This window comes from Schistocerca americana, chromosome 4, assembly GCF_021461395.2.
Source record: "Schistocerca americana isolate TAMUIC-IGC-003095 chromosome 4, iqSchAmer2.1, whole genome shotgun sequence".
Taxonomy (NCBI): Eukaryota; Metazoa; Arthropoda; class Insecta; order Orthoptera; family Acrididae; genus Schistocerca; species Schistocerca americana.
The window spans coordinates 417,512,286-417,529,369 of NC_060122.1; the positions used below are offsets into that span (position 1 = coordinate 417,512,286).

The 17,084-nt window shown below is 43.2% G+C and overlaps 1 protein-coding gene across 1 annotated transcript in view; it reads right to left on the minus strand.

The window, feature by feature from the left end:
- The window catches only part of LOC124613141 (nephrin-like), an 840,812-nt gene that overhangs the window by 177,543 nt on the left and 646,185 nt on the right, over positions 1-17,084 (minus strand). Inside the window, exon 5 of the mRNA XM_047141759.1 lies at positions 12,651-12,941. Within this exon, the coding sequence (XP_046997715.1) occupies positions 12,651-12,941 (291 nt within the window). The remainder of the gene's footprint in view (positions 1-12,650; positions 12,942-17,084) is intronic.

Here is a 17,084-nt window from a genome sequence, read left to right on the forward strand (position 1 = left end):
ATTATATTATACTATTCATGTTCCATTTATCCCATGGAGAGGGATGTCTGGGATGTGAAAAGAGGATAAGGATGTAAATTTTATATAATTACAATAGAACAAAATGACTAAACAATATAATCTATTACTATACTATAGTCATAATATGAAATACAAACAAACCTGAAATGCTAATTTGAAGAAAATTTGTAGAGTGTTCTATTTCGCTGCCAGGTGCTGAGGGCGGATGTTTCAGCCAAAACTAGTGCGCGTGCTTTTTCCTGGCCGCGCACAGAGAGCTTCAGAAGTATTTGGCTCGCCTGAGAAGGACTGTCCTGCGTAGAGTATGGCAGTCGGCGACAAGGATGAAGATGAATCACGGATAACCTTACAGATTATGAATGAAGTGCACGCGTTTGTATTACATAAAAGCGGGTTTTTGCTGTGTGGCAGTTTGCGTGAGCCTTTCCCAGACGAGACACAGGGATAGTTTGTGAAGTGTTGCGCTTGCCCGAGAAGGGCGCTCTGCATAAGATAGGACAGACAGCTAGTGTGATGCCATAAAGTCGTGGACAACTTCATACACAGGGATAAAGTGTAGGAGTGACAAACAAGAGGCTTTGTTGTTGTGTTATTGCTTTCGTGAAAACTTTATTACGCAAACAGTTCACCAATTCGCTGGAGACATTGCAGCTAGTGTTACAACATGCGACACAAGAGAACAAGATTGGAGTACCCAAGTCACACGTCAGATGCCTCATAAGGGGAAATATTGTCCTGCATGATGACTGGGAGGCACGGTCACGACAAGTCAGTCGACTACTGAGTGGAACTGCTAATTCGGTCAGCCAGTGACGTAGCCAGTGGGACGGAAAGTCCAGACAGTGTGGGAGCAATGTGCCAGGCGTGCTTTCTGGCAAGAGATCCGAGAGATTCAGCGAGCAATAAATCGGACACTCAGGCAGGCACCGAGAGAGTCAAGAAGAAGTGGTGAGACATTGAGTTTACCTTGGGGATGCATGTCAACCCATTGCCGACTTGAACACAGTCGCAGCAGGGAGATTTCTTGCCAGGAGAGCCTCTTCAGTCTGGACAAACGTCTCATACACAAGACTTTTCACATGGACCCCCAAGAAGGTATCATGTTGGGTGACATCAGATGAACGTGCTGGATACGCAACAAGACCTCCTCTGCCTATCCATTCTCCGGGGAACGCCTGATCCAGGTGTTCACTAACTCTCAGTCCCATGCGAGCTGGGGCTCCACCGTGTTGGAACAACACCCGTTGACGAATAAGAAATGGGATACGTTCCAGGAACCTGTGTAGTACTGTTTCTGATAAACAGCGTCTGCATAGGTGCATTTAAGCAGGGAGGAGAAAGAAACAGGCCTAGTATGTAATAACTGAACATGCCTGTCCATATATTGAGTGGAAATCTGGGTTGACCCTGTTAAAGTATCACGAACGACCAACAAAATGCAGGAAAGAAATGACAAATTTCTCCGTTATTGTCTCTGGATACATAACGTATAATTATTACTGTAATCCGTATTGACCGTTCTGAGTACGTACAGCGCATACATTAGTTCTAATAAAACCAATTCGTGTTTTGACCAGTTTTGCGTTGCTTTTATATTGTTGTTTTATCTTTGGAATCGGCAGCATGATCTAAACCTATTAGGTGTGAGGACACTACAAATCTTTGCTGTATGTAAGCCCCATTAGTGATGTACACCACTACAGGAAAGCATCACCACTTCTGATACATGTGTCTAATATCGTGTACCATCCCCGCGAGCACTCATGTGACGCAACACGATGTCGCATGGATCCGACTAATGTCTGAAGTAGTGCTGGAATGAACTGACACCATGAATCTTGGAAGACTGTACATAAATCCGTAAGAGTACGGGGGTGGAAATCTCAACTGAGCAGCACGTTCCAAGGCATCCCAGATATGCTCAATAATGTTCAAATCTATGGAGTTTGGTGGCCATCGGAAGTGTTTAAACTCATCGAGTGTTCCTGTAGAGACTCTGTTGCAATTCTCAGCGTCTGGTGTGTCGCATTGTCCTGTTGGAATTGCCCAAGTGCTTCAGAGAGCACAATCGACATGAATGGATGTAGGTGATAATTCAGGATGCTTACGTGCGTGTCACCTGTCAGAGTCGTATCTACACGTATTAGGGGTCTCATATCACTCCAACTGCTCACACCCCACACCATTACAGAGCCTCCACCAGCTTCAACAGCCCCCCGCTGACATGCAGGGTCCATGGATTCATGAAGTTGTCTCATACCCGTAAACGTCCATCCGTTCGACACAATTTGAAACGAGACTAGTCCGACCAGCCAACATGTTTCCAGTGATCAACAGTGCAATGTTGGTGTTGAAGGGCCCAAGCAGGGCGTAAAGCTTTGCTATGTGCAGCCATCAATGGTACACGAGTGGGCCTGCAGCTACAAAAGCTCATATCGTTTCGTTGAGCGGTACGCACGCTGACACTCGATGATGGCCCAGCACTGAAATCTGCAGCAATTTGCGGAAGGGTTGTACTTACGTTGAATGATTCTCTTCAGTCGTCGTGCTCCCGTTCTTGTAGAATCTTTTTCCAGAGACAGCGATGTAGGAGACCTGATGTTTTATCGAATTCCTGATATTGACGGTACACTCGTGAAATGGTGCTACGGAAAAATCCCCACTTCATTGCTATCTCGGAGATGCTGTGTCCCATCGCTCTTGCGCCGACTATAAACCACGTTCAAACTCACTTAAATCCTGATAACCTGCCGTTGTAGCAGCAGTAACCGATCTAATAACTGCGCCAGGCAGTCTTATACTGGCGCTGCCGACCGCAGCATCGTATCCTGTCTCTGTATTTGAATACGCGTGCTTATACCAGTTTCTTTGGCGCTTCAATGTTTATAAGAGTCTCGTTTTGGCAATATGGTGAGAAACTACTTGTAACACGCTTGCATGCATGACCACTGCTGTAAGTGTAGCATCTTCAGCTCATATTATCCAGTTATTCCCTCTTTTTTCCACAGAGTTGTTTGAGCTCTACGGACTGCGCAAGTGCCCCTTCACAGCGGTAGAGAGAACTTCCTCGTGTCTCACTGCACAGGGAGATAAAAATAGCACACCGGCCGTTTGTTCAGCGAAGACAGGAGCCGATACACGTCACTGCACTGGGAGTACAAAGTAAAGAAACGACTCCGACCTAGGACCTGGCTGAGTAAACTTCCAGAATTATAAATGCCGGGACGGCCGAGGGTGCTGCTTTCGACGGAGGTTTTTTCCCGGTTTGCTGGGAGGTTCGGGCGCCCCGTCGGAGTTGCCAGACGGATCCGCAGCGGCGCGTCGCGGCGCTCCGGCTGTCCGTCTGTCGGCCGACTCTCTGTGGCGGCAACTTCTTTGTGCGGCACGCGAGGGACCCCGAAGGGCAATCGCGTGAGGCATCGGCGGCTATTACCGCGGACGCCGACCTCTAGCTAATCGCTCTCGGGAAATATCGCGGCCGGCATGAGTTCTCCCGTGACGGAGGAAACTTCTTCCACAGACCAAATGTCAGCTTTGGCCTGCTTCGGATAGACTTGTTGGAAATAAAATAAAAACTTCGACGAGTACGAGTGAAAGGTATGTCTGCGCTTAAAACACAATTATGGTTGACACAGACAATTTAGTAAAGTGGAAACAAATTCTGTTTAGTAGACAGAGAAAGTATACACCGTGTTCTAAGTCATAAGTAAAATACTTCAAGAATCTATTATATGTACTGTTTAGGTTAAATAATTTACAGACATCGGTTAAATTAATAGGGAAGTTGCTTCAAAGGTGGACATACAGGGTTATTTTTACCCCATTATATCAGTCGGATGTACGAATTGTTGTAATGAAATGATAATTCAATGGACATCCCAGCTGCAAAGAGGCATTGATGTACTTCATTGTGGACATGTTGAAAATGTGTACCCCGACCGGGACTTGTACCCGGGATCTGCTGCTTGCATGGCAGAGCCACCGACCTGCAATCGCACTATTCTCTGTGTCCTCGGTGGCTCAAATGGAGAGAGCATCTGACACGTAAGCAGGAGATCCCGGGTTCGAGTCCCGGTCGGGGCACACATTTTTAACATGTCCCCAATGAAGTATATAACGCCTCTTAGCAGCTAGGGTGTCCATTTAATTCTCATTTCATTCTAGCAAAAGTTGCATCGTCATCAACGGTAACTGTTTTTTCGGGAACAGGTACTACCGTCATATATAGAATTGCTGTAAGACTGAACTTCCTCAAATGCACGACTTTAGTGTTAAAAATTATGGAAGTAAATAAAAACAAGTCGTTTTTAATACAAGTCTATTCAAATATGCGTACGTTTCTATAGAAGATAGACAATATTCTTTTTTTTCATTAACATTTTAAACAACAACATAACAGTTTCGTCAAACCTGACAACGGAGTGTCCCATATTTCTATGAAGTTCATCTGCGTAGCACTAGTAACAATGAATGTTCACTTAAGATTGGATTCCTCACCACTGACGATGACGGAAGGAAAGTGATGTGGGGCACAACAACTGTCTTCCTCTACAGCTGCCCAATAATCGGCTTCTATCGGCACCTTCTAACCTGTAAATGGGACAGCTGCCCATGGGACAGCTTGTCCTAATAACAAGGGAATTGTCCAATCCAACATGGCGAATTCTGTCCTGAAATTTTTAATTTCTTATGCTGGACGACTACGCAAGAAAACACAATATAAACATATTAAACCCTAAGATACACTGCAATTATTTAAAAAATGCTGAAATTTGACAAATTAGTAGTTCACTTGGCGGCTGGACAAATGCATACAGCCGTAGCTGTGGGAGACAGCGCAAGCGTAACACGGCAGGCACATATCCTTAGTTGACGGTCATCGGTAAACAAGTAACACGGAGGGAGGGAAAGGATCCATCTTGGTACAACAAACATATCAGGAAGTTGTTAAGAAAGCAGAGAATTTTGCACAGTCGTTTTAAACGTAGTCACTGCCCCGCTGACACACAGAAATTATGCGAAATGAAAGCAGCTGTCAGAAGGACGATGAGAGACTCTTTTCACGAATTTGAAAGCAATATTGTTTCTGCAGATTCTAAAAATAACCCCAAAAAATTTTGGTCGTACGTAACATCTATGAACGCTACAAATAATTCAACACCTTCTCTTGCTGACAGTACGGGTAATGTAACTGATGATGATAAACAGAAGGCCGAAAATCTAAACCTAGCTTTCGAAAACTCGTTTACGATAGAGGACTGCAGCACCATTCCCCCTTTCAATTATCGAACAAACGAAAGGATGGCTGACACAGCGTTTAATGTATCTGGGATTGTAAAACAATTAAGATCCTTAGACGCCAGAAAGGCATCTGGTCCAGACGGTATCCCCGTAAGATTTTACGTTGACTATGCAACAAATTTAGATCCATTCTTATCCGTAATCTACCACAGATCATTGGAAATGTGGAAAGTTCCACGGGACTGGAAGAAGGTCCAGGTCATAGCAATCTATTAAAAGGGTAGAAAATCGGATGCACATAACTACCGGCCAATTTCACTGACATCGATTTGTTGTAGAATCATGGCACATATTTTGTGTTCAGACATAATGACCTTTCTACACTCTGAAAAGCTCATCTGCAGAAGCCAGTACGGTTTTAGGAAACAGTGGTGATGCGAGACACAGCTGGCCCTCTTTGTGCATGATATACAACAGGCTCTAGATACTGGCTCCCAGTTTCATACCATATTTCTCGACTTTCTAAAGGCGTTCGACTCAGTTTCGCACTGTCGCTTGCTACAAAAAGTGCGCGCTTACGGTCTATCAAATGACATATGCGGTTGGATAGAAAGTTTTCTAACAGACAGGGAGCAGTATGTCGTCCTGAACGGGCTAACTTCAGGTGTATCCCAGGGCAGCGTAATAGGTCCTCTGCTTTTTACGTTTTACATAAACGATCTGGTTGATGGTATTGACAGCGGCCTTAGACTGTTTGCCGATGATGCTGTACTCCATAGGAAAGTAGTATCACACGAAAGTTGTGAACAAATCAATGATGATTTGCAGAAAATAAATGCGTGGTGTAATGACTGGCAGTTATCTCTCAATATTAGTAAGTGTAACCTACTGCGTATAACCAGAAGAAAATCCCCATTAATGTATGAGTACAAAATAAAAGATCAGTCTTTGGAAGCGGTAGCATCCGTCAAGTATCTGGGTGTTACTATTCGAAATGATCTCAAATGGAATGATCAGAGTACACAAGTAACGGGTAAGGCGAACTCTAGACTACGGTAGAATCCTGAAGCGGTGCTGTCCTTCAACAAAGGAAATAGCTTACAATACGTTAGTTCGTTCAGTCTTAGAGTACTGTTCGTCTGTATGGGACCCTTACCAGTTGGGTCTGATTGAAGAGATTGAGAAGGTCCAAAGAAGAGCGGCAAGATTCGTGACTGGTACATTTAGCTATGGCGAGAACGTTATAGATCTCATAGAAAGTTTGACGTGGGATACACTTGCAGATAGACGACGCGCTAAACAGAAGAGGCTGCTCATTAAATTTCGAAATCCAATCTTCACCGAGTATGTAGAGCATATATTATTACCACCAACTTTTAAATTGCATAATGATCATCATTCAAAGATAAGGGAAATAAGAGCTCGTGCTGAGGCGTTCAGACAGTCGTTTTTCCCTCGCACAATCCGCGAGTGGAACAGAGGGGGGAAATATGACTTACGTGTGCATTGTGCCCTCCGCCACACACCGCTTGGTGGCTAGCGGAGTGTATTTGTAGATTTAGATGTAGAAATACGCTATAGTACTACGTAAAGCGAATTTCAGTTTCCGTTGATAGTTTCTCTGGGATAACTGTTCGAAGTTACTACTTGCTCGAATTTATTACTCTTTTAATATCCATAACAATTAACCGTTCCTTTTGTTGTATCGCTAAACGTTAACAATGGAGTTAATTTTCTTTGTAATTTTTTCATAGATAAATAGCATCTGTCTTTTAGCACATTTCAGAGTTTCACAGTATTCTCGAATTCAGTCATTGTTTGAAACCTTGTAAAAATGGAGAATGATGGACACGGTACGCAATGGAAATCATCTACGTCACGTGAAGACCTACATTTGTGTTATTTAGTAGTAATTTCTACGACATTCGTTCGAATGATGTCGCCATTTCGCTAGAAATTGTAGAAACAATAGAGCAAACAGAAATTAATTCGGGCGACCCCATGAACTGTCTTTCGAACGTTGTTATTGAGCTACTTAAAATCTACAATAAAAATAGAATACCTTGCTAGCACAAATAAAACGTTCCAGTAATTGATTACAGTGATTAAAGAAGCTACATATGTTTTGGTTAACAATGGAGGGAGAACAAATATATAAATCAACAGTGTGCAAAGCTTTTTTCTTTTCGTAAATCAAAATATCAGTTGTATACATGGAAGAAAGATTTGTATGAAGTATGTACCATAATAAAACTAAAAAAATGTGTTTGAAAAACAATTCAAAAGATTTAGAAGGTTGGCAAGAGTCCAGTGCACCATTACCAAAGGAGACCTGTGAGACTGGGTGCTCTGAATAGAATTTGAGATGGACATTACCGATTTCAAGGCCTCTTTGACAAATTTTACCTGAAATAAACGTGCAGATGAGATGCCATTAATAGAAAATACAATAAAGGAACTCGTAGCTAACGTTAAGTCGAAGCATCTTGTTATCCCAAAAATGTCGCATATAAAACCATTCAGCCAGGTTTCGTGCATACTACAAGTCATCATTCCGAGCAAAGGCAGACAGTCACTTGTGCAGCTGATGAATGCTGTGACACATTCGTATACAACAGTACTAGTGACAAATATCAGTGGAGTGCTGTTGCTGCAACTTTATAAATGTCTTCAGGAACATGAAGGTAAATTAGGACCAAAAATTTTAACAAAAAAAGGGACTACGTACTTGCAAAAATCTTGTAACTGACATAGTAAAATGAGAAAAATGGCCAAGAATGATTTTCATTATATATCCGAAACATGTTCGTACCATTTACCGACATAAATTCATTGCTTTTGTTGGACTTCAGGAGGACGAGGAAAACACGGAAAATGTAATTCGTATTCCACGCGAAATTAATAAAAAAAGTTCAACAGATTTAAGGATTTTTCAGATAATTTTCGGGAAATATAATATCCATTAACTCTTTGTCATTTCAGGTTTATCAGCATAACGGTATTCTTAAACATCAATAATTTCTGTACATTCATTTTCATCACCAACTTTTTCGAATTTGATCAAATATGCCCGGTACGCAGCACAATATGCAAAACAAGGGCCACTAACATTTTTTACTCCATTCCAGCATCGTCTAAATAAAACTAGTGATTACTGTGAAGTGCCTGAATGCATTATTTTTTCTCTTATTATATGTACTTGGTGTAAGCAATGTTGGTTTTCGTAATCCAATAGATACTTCCCATGTTCGCTACTGCTGTGACAAAAAATGGGCTAAAAAGGATCTGGGCATCCCTGAAAATAACATAAAATGACTGTCCTAAGTTATGTAAAACTGAGAATACCCAAAATTTAGTAAAACGTATGTCATAATATTTTACTCTTTTAAGGTACCAATCATGAGCCGGCGCTTGCAATGAATTGCGATCTTTGAACAAAGTACCCAGAAAAATTGTAACGCAAAAAATTTTGAGTTAACCTTACATTTTTCGTACGTATTTGTGTCTAACAAAGTTTATAAATCTATCGAAGTAGGTAAAAAAACTGTGAAAACCTTACTGCCCTATAGAACCCATTGTTTTGACCATAGTACATCCTGCTGCAGCATGGGAAATAAACAAACCAGTGGAAATACGCTGCCGCCGGAGCTAAAAAAGGCGAATATGTTAGACTTTAAAAGACTCTGACTTAGTTTCTAGAGGGAATCGTATAACTCTCTTGGAAAATGCTTTCCAGAGATTTAATTCTGAAGTACTCTTCAGATTGAGTCAATAATTAAATCACTGAAGAGTAAGGAGTCTCAGGGAGAGATTAGCAGAATATCTAAGTACTGTGCTGCACATGTTAGCCCTGCATTTAGCCATATTTGTAATTTTTTCTTTGAGAATGGTCAGTTTCCTGAGCGATAACTACTCAGTAGCAAAGCCGCTTTATAAAAAGGGAGAAAGGGATAATGTAGACAATTTTAGACCTGTTTCTGTCATTGTTCTCTAAAATTATTGAAAAGGCTATGTATGTAAGAATAACTGATCATTTTATTTCGTATAATTTGCTATCAAATGTACTTTTCGGCTTTAGACGTCGTTCAACAATTGAAAATTCTGTATTGTCATTTCTCTCTGAGGTACTGGATCGATTAAACAGAAGATTTCCAATATTTGGAATCTTTTGATTTATCTAAGAGGTTTGATTATGTTGATCACAAAATATTGGTCCAGAAGTTGGACCATTATGGAATACTTGGAGTAGCTCCCAATTGCTTCACCTCTTACTTTAACAACAGACAACAAAAGGGCTTTATTTATCGTTTTGAGAATGGCTGTGATGTGAGGTCTCAGTGGTGCACGGTCAAAAGTGGGAAGGGGAGGGATTGGGGGTTTTCCCAGGAATCTGTGCTGGGCCACTTCTATTCCTTATTGATGTAAATGATATGCCATTATTAAAGGTAATTTTAAAAATTTCTGTTTGCTGATGATACTAACTTGGTAGTAACAGATATTGTGTGCAGCATTGGCTCTGTTTCAAATAGTACAGTTCAAGACTTAACTTCATGGCTTGTAGAAAATAAACTAACGCTAAATCGCAGTAAGACTCAGTTTTTTAGTCTCTAACACACAATTCAACAAAACCCGAGGTTTTAATTTCACAGAATGGGCATATGGTTAGTGAAACAGAAAAGTTCCATTTATAGGTGTTCAAATAGATAGTAAACTTTCGTGGAATGCCCACGTTCAGGATCTTGTTCAAAGACTTAATGCTGTCATTTTCGCTATTCGAACGGTATCTGAAGTAAGTGGTAGTTCGACACGAAAAGTACTTTGACCATTTTCATTCATTTAGTATTATAGTTTGGTGTAACTCCTCCCATTCTCAAAGGATATTTTTGGCTCAGAAACTGACGCTTTGGGCAATAAGTGATGTAAGTTCACGAACGTCTTGTCGACCTCTGTTCACTAGTCTGGGTATTCTGACATTGGTATCTCAATATAGATATTCTTTATTGTCGTTGCTTGTTAACATCAACTTATCCCCAAGAATTAGCAGCTTTAACTCGGTTAATACCAGGCGGAAATTCAATCTGCATTTGGATCGCACTTCCTTGACGCTTGTGTATAAAAGTGTGCAGTACATTGCTGCATCCATTGTCAATAAGCTACCTCAAGACTTTAAAAACCTTAGCCGCAATGTATGCGCTTTTCAAATCTACGTTGAAGAGTTTCCTCATGGGTCACTCCCTTTATTCTGTCGACGAGTTCTTTAAAAATTAAGCTGATTCTTGTGTTATATAGTTGATTGCGTTTATATAAGCTTTTGGCTTCTTTTTTTCGGATTCATGAAATTTTATTTGTTATTACTGTTATGTTGTAATTTCATTTACTGACACGTGTCATGACCTTGGAGGTTTGCTACTCCATTTGGTCCTGCGGAGCTAATGTGTAAAATAAAATAGAAATAAAAAGAAAATAAAGTAAATGTGTGTGTGTGTGGGGGGGGGGGGGGGGGGGGGGGGGAACCAGCTGCCACAGTCCTCATTCTGCCTTCTCACCACATTTTTGGTATGCAAAAATATTAACGCCTTTTTGTGCTGAAAGAGATTAATAGAGAGATGGTAGAACAGAGGGGAGACAGTGCCAGTGAGAGAGAAAGAGGGAGGAGACAGTCATGGTGGGAGAAAGAAACTGGCAGTGAAAGAGAGGTGGATGGAGACAATAGCAGTAGGAGCTAGAGAGAGAGACAGAGAGAGAGTAGGCATAGATGGTTAGTTAAAGTCATCGACTGTAAAACAGAAGGAGAGGCGAAGGAAGATACGAGCAATGCGAGCAAAGGAGAGAAGAGGCCATGGAAACGAAAAATACAGCTCACTGGAGACCATGCACAGGCTTGGGAGTTCTGTACTCACCCAGACCGGCGAACTTCAACACGTAGGTATAGAGGAGGACGCATTTCAGACCGCAATTTTAAGCAAGTGGGGATAGGAATACACTAATTTGGAGCCTAAAGTTTTGAACACAGTGGCGGTGGGAAAGAAAAACAGTGTCAGACAGAGACAGTAGCAGCGGATATAAAATAAATCAATGTGAGAAAAAAGTGTGAGTGGGAGAGAACGTATGTGGACAGTGGTAATGAGACGGAGATACTGCATATGAAGAGTTAACTACGAAGAGAGACTTGGGAAAAGTTCTTAAAATGTACTGTGTTAAAAGAGCGCAGATACAGGGCGAAAACTATAAGAAAGAAACGTGAATTATTTACAAACTGAGGGGTGCACAAAATTTATTCAACATGTAAACTTAACTACAGATATTCGGATCTAAGTTATGACATGTTCGATATGTCTGCCATCATTGGCGATAATGTGGCGCAGACGAATAGCGAAATTCGTAACGACCCGCTGTCGATGGCTGTTTTCAGCTCAGAAATGATTTTGGGATTATTGCTGTACATCATGACTTTAATATAGTCCCACAGAAAGGAGTCGCATGCGTTCAGATCCGGAGAATATGGCGGCCAATCAAGGTTCATGCCAGTGGCCTCTGGGTACCCCAGACCCTGGATGAGGTACCCAGAATGGTCCTCTAGGACATCAAACATTCTCCGGCTTCGATGGGATCGATCTCCATCTTGCATGAACCACATATTGTCGAAATCAGAGTTATTTTGGATAACGGGGATGAAATCATCTTCCGAAACTTTCACGTACCGTACAGTAGGCACCGTGCTATCAAGGAATGCCGCACCGACTTGTCCGTGACTGGAAATTGCACGCCACACAGTCACCCGTTGAGGGTGAAAATAACTCTCGATCGCGAAATGTGGATTCTCATTCCCTCAACCGCACAAATTTTACTTACTGACGAACCCATCCAAACGAAAGTGGGCTTCGTTGTTAAACCATGCTTACTAATTGCCATCATGCTCCGCGATCAACCGCGCAGTTTGAACATTCTAACGCACACCGCTCAGAAGTTATGACGATTCCATTTGATATAGTTCAATAACTGTCACTCTGTACGATAGGATATCAAAATTTTTCATGTGTAACGCTGCTGTTTCCTCACATTTCTCTCAGAGTCTCTTAAAGAGGAATATAATGGCCTTTTCTCCGCTGGTATTATTATATTCAAATTATTTTATAACTTATCATTTTTATTAAAATCTTAGGCACCTCTGCCTTGTTAAAAGTGGGAGTCACTGCAGTTATTATTGGTGCGGTGAGAGTGTGTGAGTCGCGAACAGCTGCGAACTACGTGTGACAGGCCCCTCCTCCATCCCATCAGAGTCCTCGATCTGCGCGCGTGCTAGTGGGCGACAGTGTGAGCTATTAGACGCTTACCATATCGCCAAAAAACAGCATTAATAGCGAGAAGAAGTACTGTGTGGTACTCACGGACGAGGTCTAGGGCGACGGTGGCGGCGACGGGCGGCGCGGCCCTGGTGTTGGACGCCTGGCACGTGAGCCGCGCTCCCAGGTCGTCCCTGGCCAGCGGGCCCAGCTGCACGCGGCTGCGCATCGGCTCCAGCTCCTCCTCCTCCTCTTCCTCCTCTTCCAGCAGCTCTTCCAGAGGGTCCACTGCGCCAACATTCTCCTCTCCCTCAGGAGGCTCCTCTGGCACCGGAGGCTCCGACACCGCCAGCAGCCGCTCTCCCCTCCACCAGCGAACCGTGGGCATCGGCCGTCCTGTTAAGAAACAGGGACATTTCAGTTCAACATTATGCTCTGAGAGAAAAATACAAAAATGAGCGCGAAAGTATCAGAACATATCAATGTTAGGACATCTAACCCTTTCAGTACAAGTAGTTTCCGCATGAAACCACCATTTAATTAATTTTTTTCTGATGCACCCGTGCCTTTAGCTTTAAACCACTGATGTTGCTGCCAGACAGAGGCGTCTACACTGGAGCATCTACACTGGTATAGGCACGCGTATTCAAATTCATAGATATGTAAACTGGCAGAACACGGCGCTGCGGTCGGCAACACCTATATAAGACAACAGGGTGTTACATCGGTTACCGCTGCTACAATAACGCAAGAGCCATGGGACACAGCATTTCCGAGGTAGCGATGAAGTGGAGATTTTCGCGTACTACCACTTTACAAGGAACCTGGTAAAACATCAAATCTCTGACTCGCTGCGGATCGGAAGAAGATTCTGCAAGAACGGGACCAACGACGACTGAAGGCAATTATTCAACGTGACAGAAGTGCAACCTTTCCTCAAATTGCTACAGACTTCAATGCTGGGCCGTCAACAAGTGTCAGAGTGCGAACCATCCAACGAAACATCATCGTTATGGGGTTTCGGAGCCGAAGGCCCACTCGTGTACCAATCAAGACTGCACGACACAAAGCCTTACGCCTCTCCTGGGCTCGTCAACACCGACATTGCACTGTTGATGACTGGAAACATGTTACCTGGTCGGATGAGTCTCTTTTCCAGATTTATCGAGCGGATGGACGTGTACGGATATGGAGACAATGCTGGCAACTATTGTCGAGCGATGTCGTTATCCTAAAAGAAGTCATTCACAAGATGTGCACGATGGGGGAGCGAATTGTCGTCCATGAAGACGACTGCCTAGCCGATATGCTGCCGATATAGTTGCACTATCGATCGGATGATGGCATTCACGGATCGTACAGCCGTTACCGCGCCCTCCATGACCACCAACAGCGTACGTCGGCCCCACATAATGCCACCCCAAAACAGCATGGAACCTCCACCTTGCTGCACTCGCTGGACAGTGCGTCTAAGGCGTTCAGCCTGACCGGATTGCCTCGAAACACGTCCCCGACGATTGTCTGGTTGAAGGCATATGCGACACCCATCGGTGAAGAGAACGTGATGCCAGTCCTGAGAGATCCATTCGGAATGTTGTTGAGCCCTTCTTTACCGCGCTTCATGGTGTCGTGGTTGCAAAAATGGACTTCGCCATGGACGTCGGGAGTGAAGTTGCGCGTTATGCAGCCCATTGGGCACATTTTGAGTCGTAACACGACGTCCTGTGGCTGCACGAATCGCATTATTCAACATGGTGGCATTGCTGTCAGGGTTCCTCCGAGCCATAATCCGTAGGTAGCGATCATCCACTGCAGTAGTAGCCCTTGGGCAGCCTCACCGAGGCATTTCATCGACAGTTCCTTTCTCTCTGTAAATCCTCCATGTCCGAACATCGCTTTGGTTCACTCCGAGGCATCTGGACACTTCACTTGTTGAAAGCGCTTCCTGGCATATTCCTGGCATAAAGTGACAATGCGGACGCGATCGAACTGCGGTATAGACCACCCATGCATGGTTGAACTACCGACAACACGCGCCGTGTACCTTCTTTCTGGTGGAATTACTGGAACTGATCGGCTGTCGGACCCCCTCCGTCCAACAGGCGCTGTTCTTGCATGGTTGTTGTCAGGTTGTTGTCAGGTTTAGTGAGAGCTGTGAACAGTCAAACGGACTGTGTCTTTGATACAATACCTACAGTCAACGTCTATCTACAGGAGTTCTGGGAACCGGGGTGACGCAACACATTTGTGTGTGTGTGTGTGTGTGTGTGTGTGTGTGTGTGTGTGTGTGTGTGTAGAAAAAGGGAACCTGTTACCGTAGTTCCCAACGTGATATTACAGAAGTTTACGTCGTTGTTGGTGACGAAACGGTAAGACTGGTGATTCAAAACCCTTTACATACTGGTTACAGAAGTGAATGACTCCTAGAGAACAACATGGCGGGACGTTTCAGGACTGCAATGAGAGATGATCCACAAATATACAAGAGAAGGTAAGCAATCGTCGTCTGAAGCTAATGACCTTGCAATAACTGCTAAACCTGAAGATGGTCAGGCCGTGCTGTATCACGTTTACACTCATGTCCTTGTAACTTTATAGTCACCGTTTGTGGATTCATACAGTGCACGTCTCTCATTGAAATATGTAACTCGAAAGGGGACAATGTAACATATTCGTTGATGATATAATTCTTTCTCCTTCCCTTTGAATGTGTTTGTTCCGGGCACGATAGATTACCAGAGAACCAATGGGAATTTGCTACGTATTGTCGTTATATATCACGTGTCAAACTGCTTCGTGCAAAAACCGGTTCACTCGCTATCACAAGTAGGATCGATGCGACTGTCACATGACACACTCCAATTGGATTGTAATGATAAAAAGCTTGTTATTTGTCATAATGTACCGACATGGGAAATATCTGTGATCATAAATATGATCTGAAAATGTACATCATAAATGAAAACACAGGATATCATTCATTTCATTAGCACTGGAACATATGAATCCCGCCTCAAATACCACTGGGACACGCATGTCCAACCCCTCATGCACTGGAATATGTAACGGCAGGAAATTTTTTTCATATTGTTACCTCTGACGCCGACATTAACTTAAATAATTACGCATTAATATTACTCACTCCTACAGAAAAAATTGATAAATTGGTAGTAAAGGGTTAAATAACAGTAATTTCGTAGTAACATACGTACGTAAATATACTCACTCGTGACATATCGCACATTGTTCTCCACAGACTGATGTGACGTAAATTGCTTACTCCCACACTAGACGACTTTCTAAAATTACGACGGTATGAAAATGAGACACCGTGGAAATCAGTTGATGCAGTGAAATATATGTACTCGTAACACAGCCAAGGTGGAATATTTAATTGTGTTTTAGTAAATTTGTGGTTGTGGTACACGATACGCAAAACAGTTTCTGAATTCGTGTTACACAGCCCGGTTAATATTTTCGCTGCATTTCTCAGACAATGTAGCAAAATAGCACTGCAATTATTTCAGCTGACCAGATACCTTTTTCTTATGAATGGGAAAAGCTTTGCTAGAATGTAACTCGAATTTTAAGATCGACGACAGCATCATCTATATGTCTATACATACTCACAAGACACCATGTTGTGCATGGCGGAGGGTACCACTCGCCGGTAGCGAAAGGGAAAAACTACTATGTATATGCCTCCGCAGGACCCCAAAATTTCTCCTATCTTCGTGTTCCTTATGCAAAGTTTACGTTGGAGGCAGTAATATTTGAGCCGTGGTGCGCCTTTTCTGGCACACCAGCTCTTTGGCAGTACTGTCGATTACCCGACTGTACCACTATCTTTGCCCCTGTGTTATCTGGCGGCGGGCATTTGCGGTAGGCGAGTTGTTCGCCGGACTCGCTACGAGTCGCTACGGCGTGCTTGAGGGGTCGACGGGGCAAACAAGCGGGCTCGGGCAGCGGTGGCGCGGCCGGTCTACCTTGCAAGATGGTCGTGAGTTTGTGGTGGACCTGTCGGATATCAACTTCGGGCGCTGCTCGTCGCATTGCTTTGGGGCCTGTTTTCTCGCAGAGACCCATCCCTCGGGACCATCTCGAACAACGCTCTCCGTCGTATGCGTAAGTGGTTTTGGTGCCTTCGTTTCGTCAAACGATTTGCGTTGCAGCGAGTGAACTTCTTGGTCGGGTGGCAGCCGGCAGAGTCTTTGTGACTGTATGCAGACCAGCATTTACTATTATGCTTTAAAATCCCCTGGTTGGTTGGCTATTAAAAGGCAGATTAGCACGAAGGCGAGCGTATGACTTTGGGTTTATCGCCATCAAGCGACGTCCCTGCTATATTGCTGCAACTTTTTTTTTTTGTGCAACCAGTTATTCTGTTATTACTGAAGCTTGTATTTGATAATTCTACTCATTTATAAGTACTTTCTTATATACCTGCACTCATTGAATGCACTCACTCAACAGTAATTAGTTTGTGTATTTTATCGATTTATTAGCGTGTATTGCTTGATGTTTGGTTGGCGTTTGTCG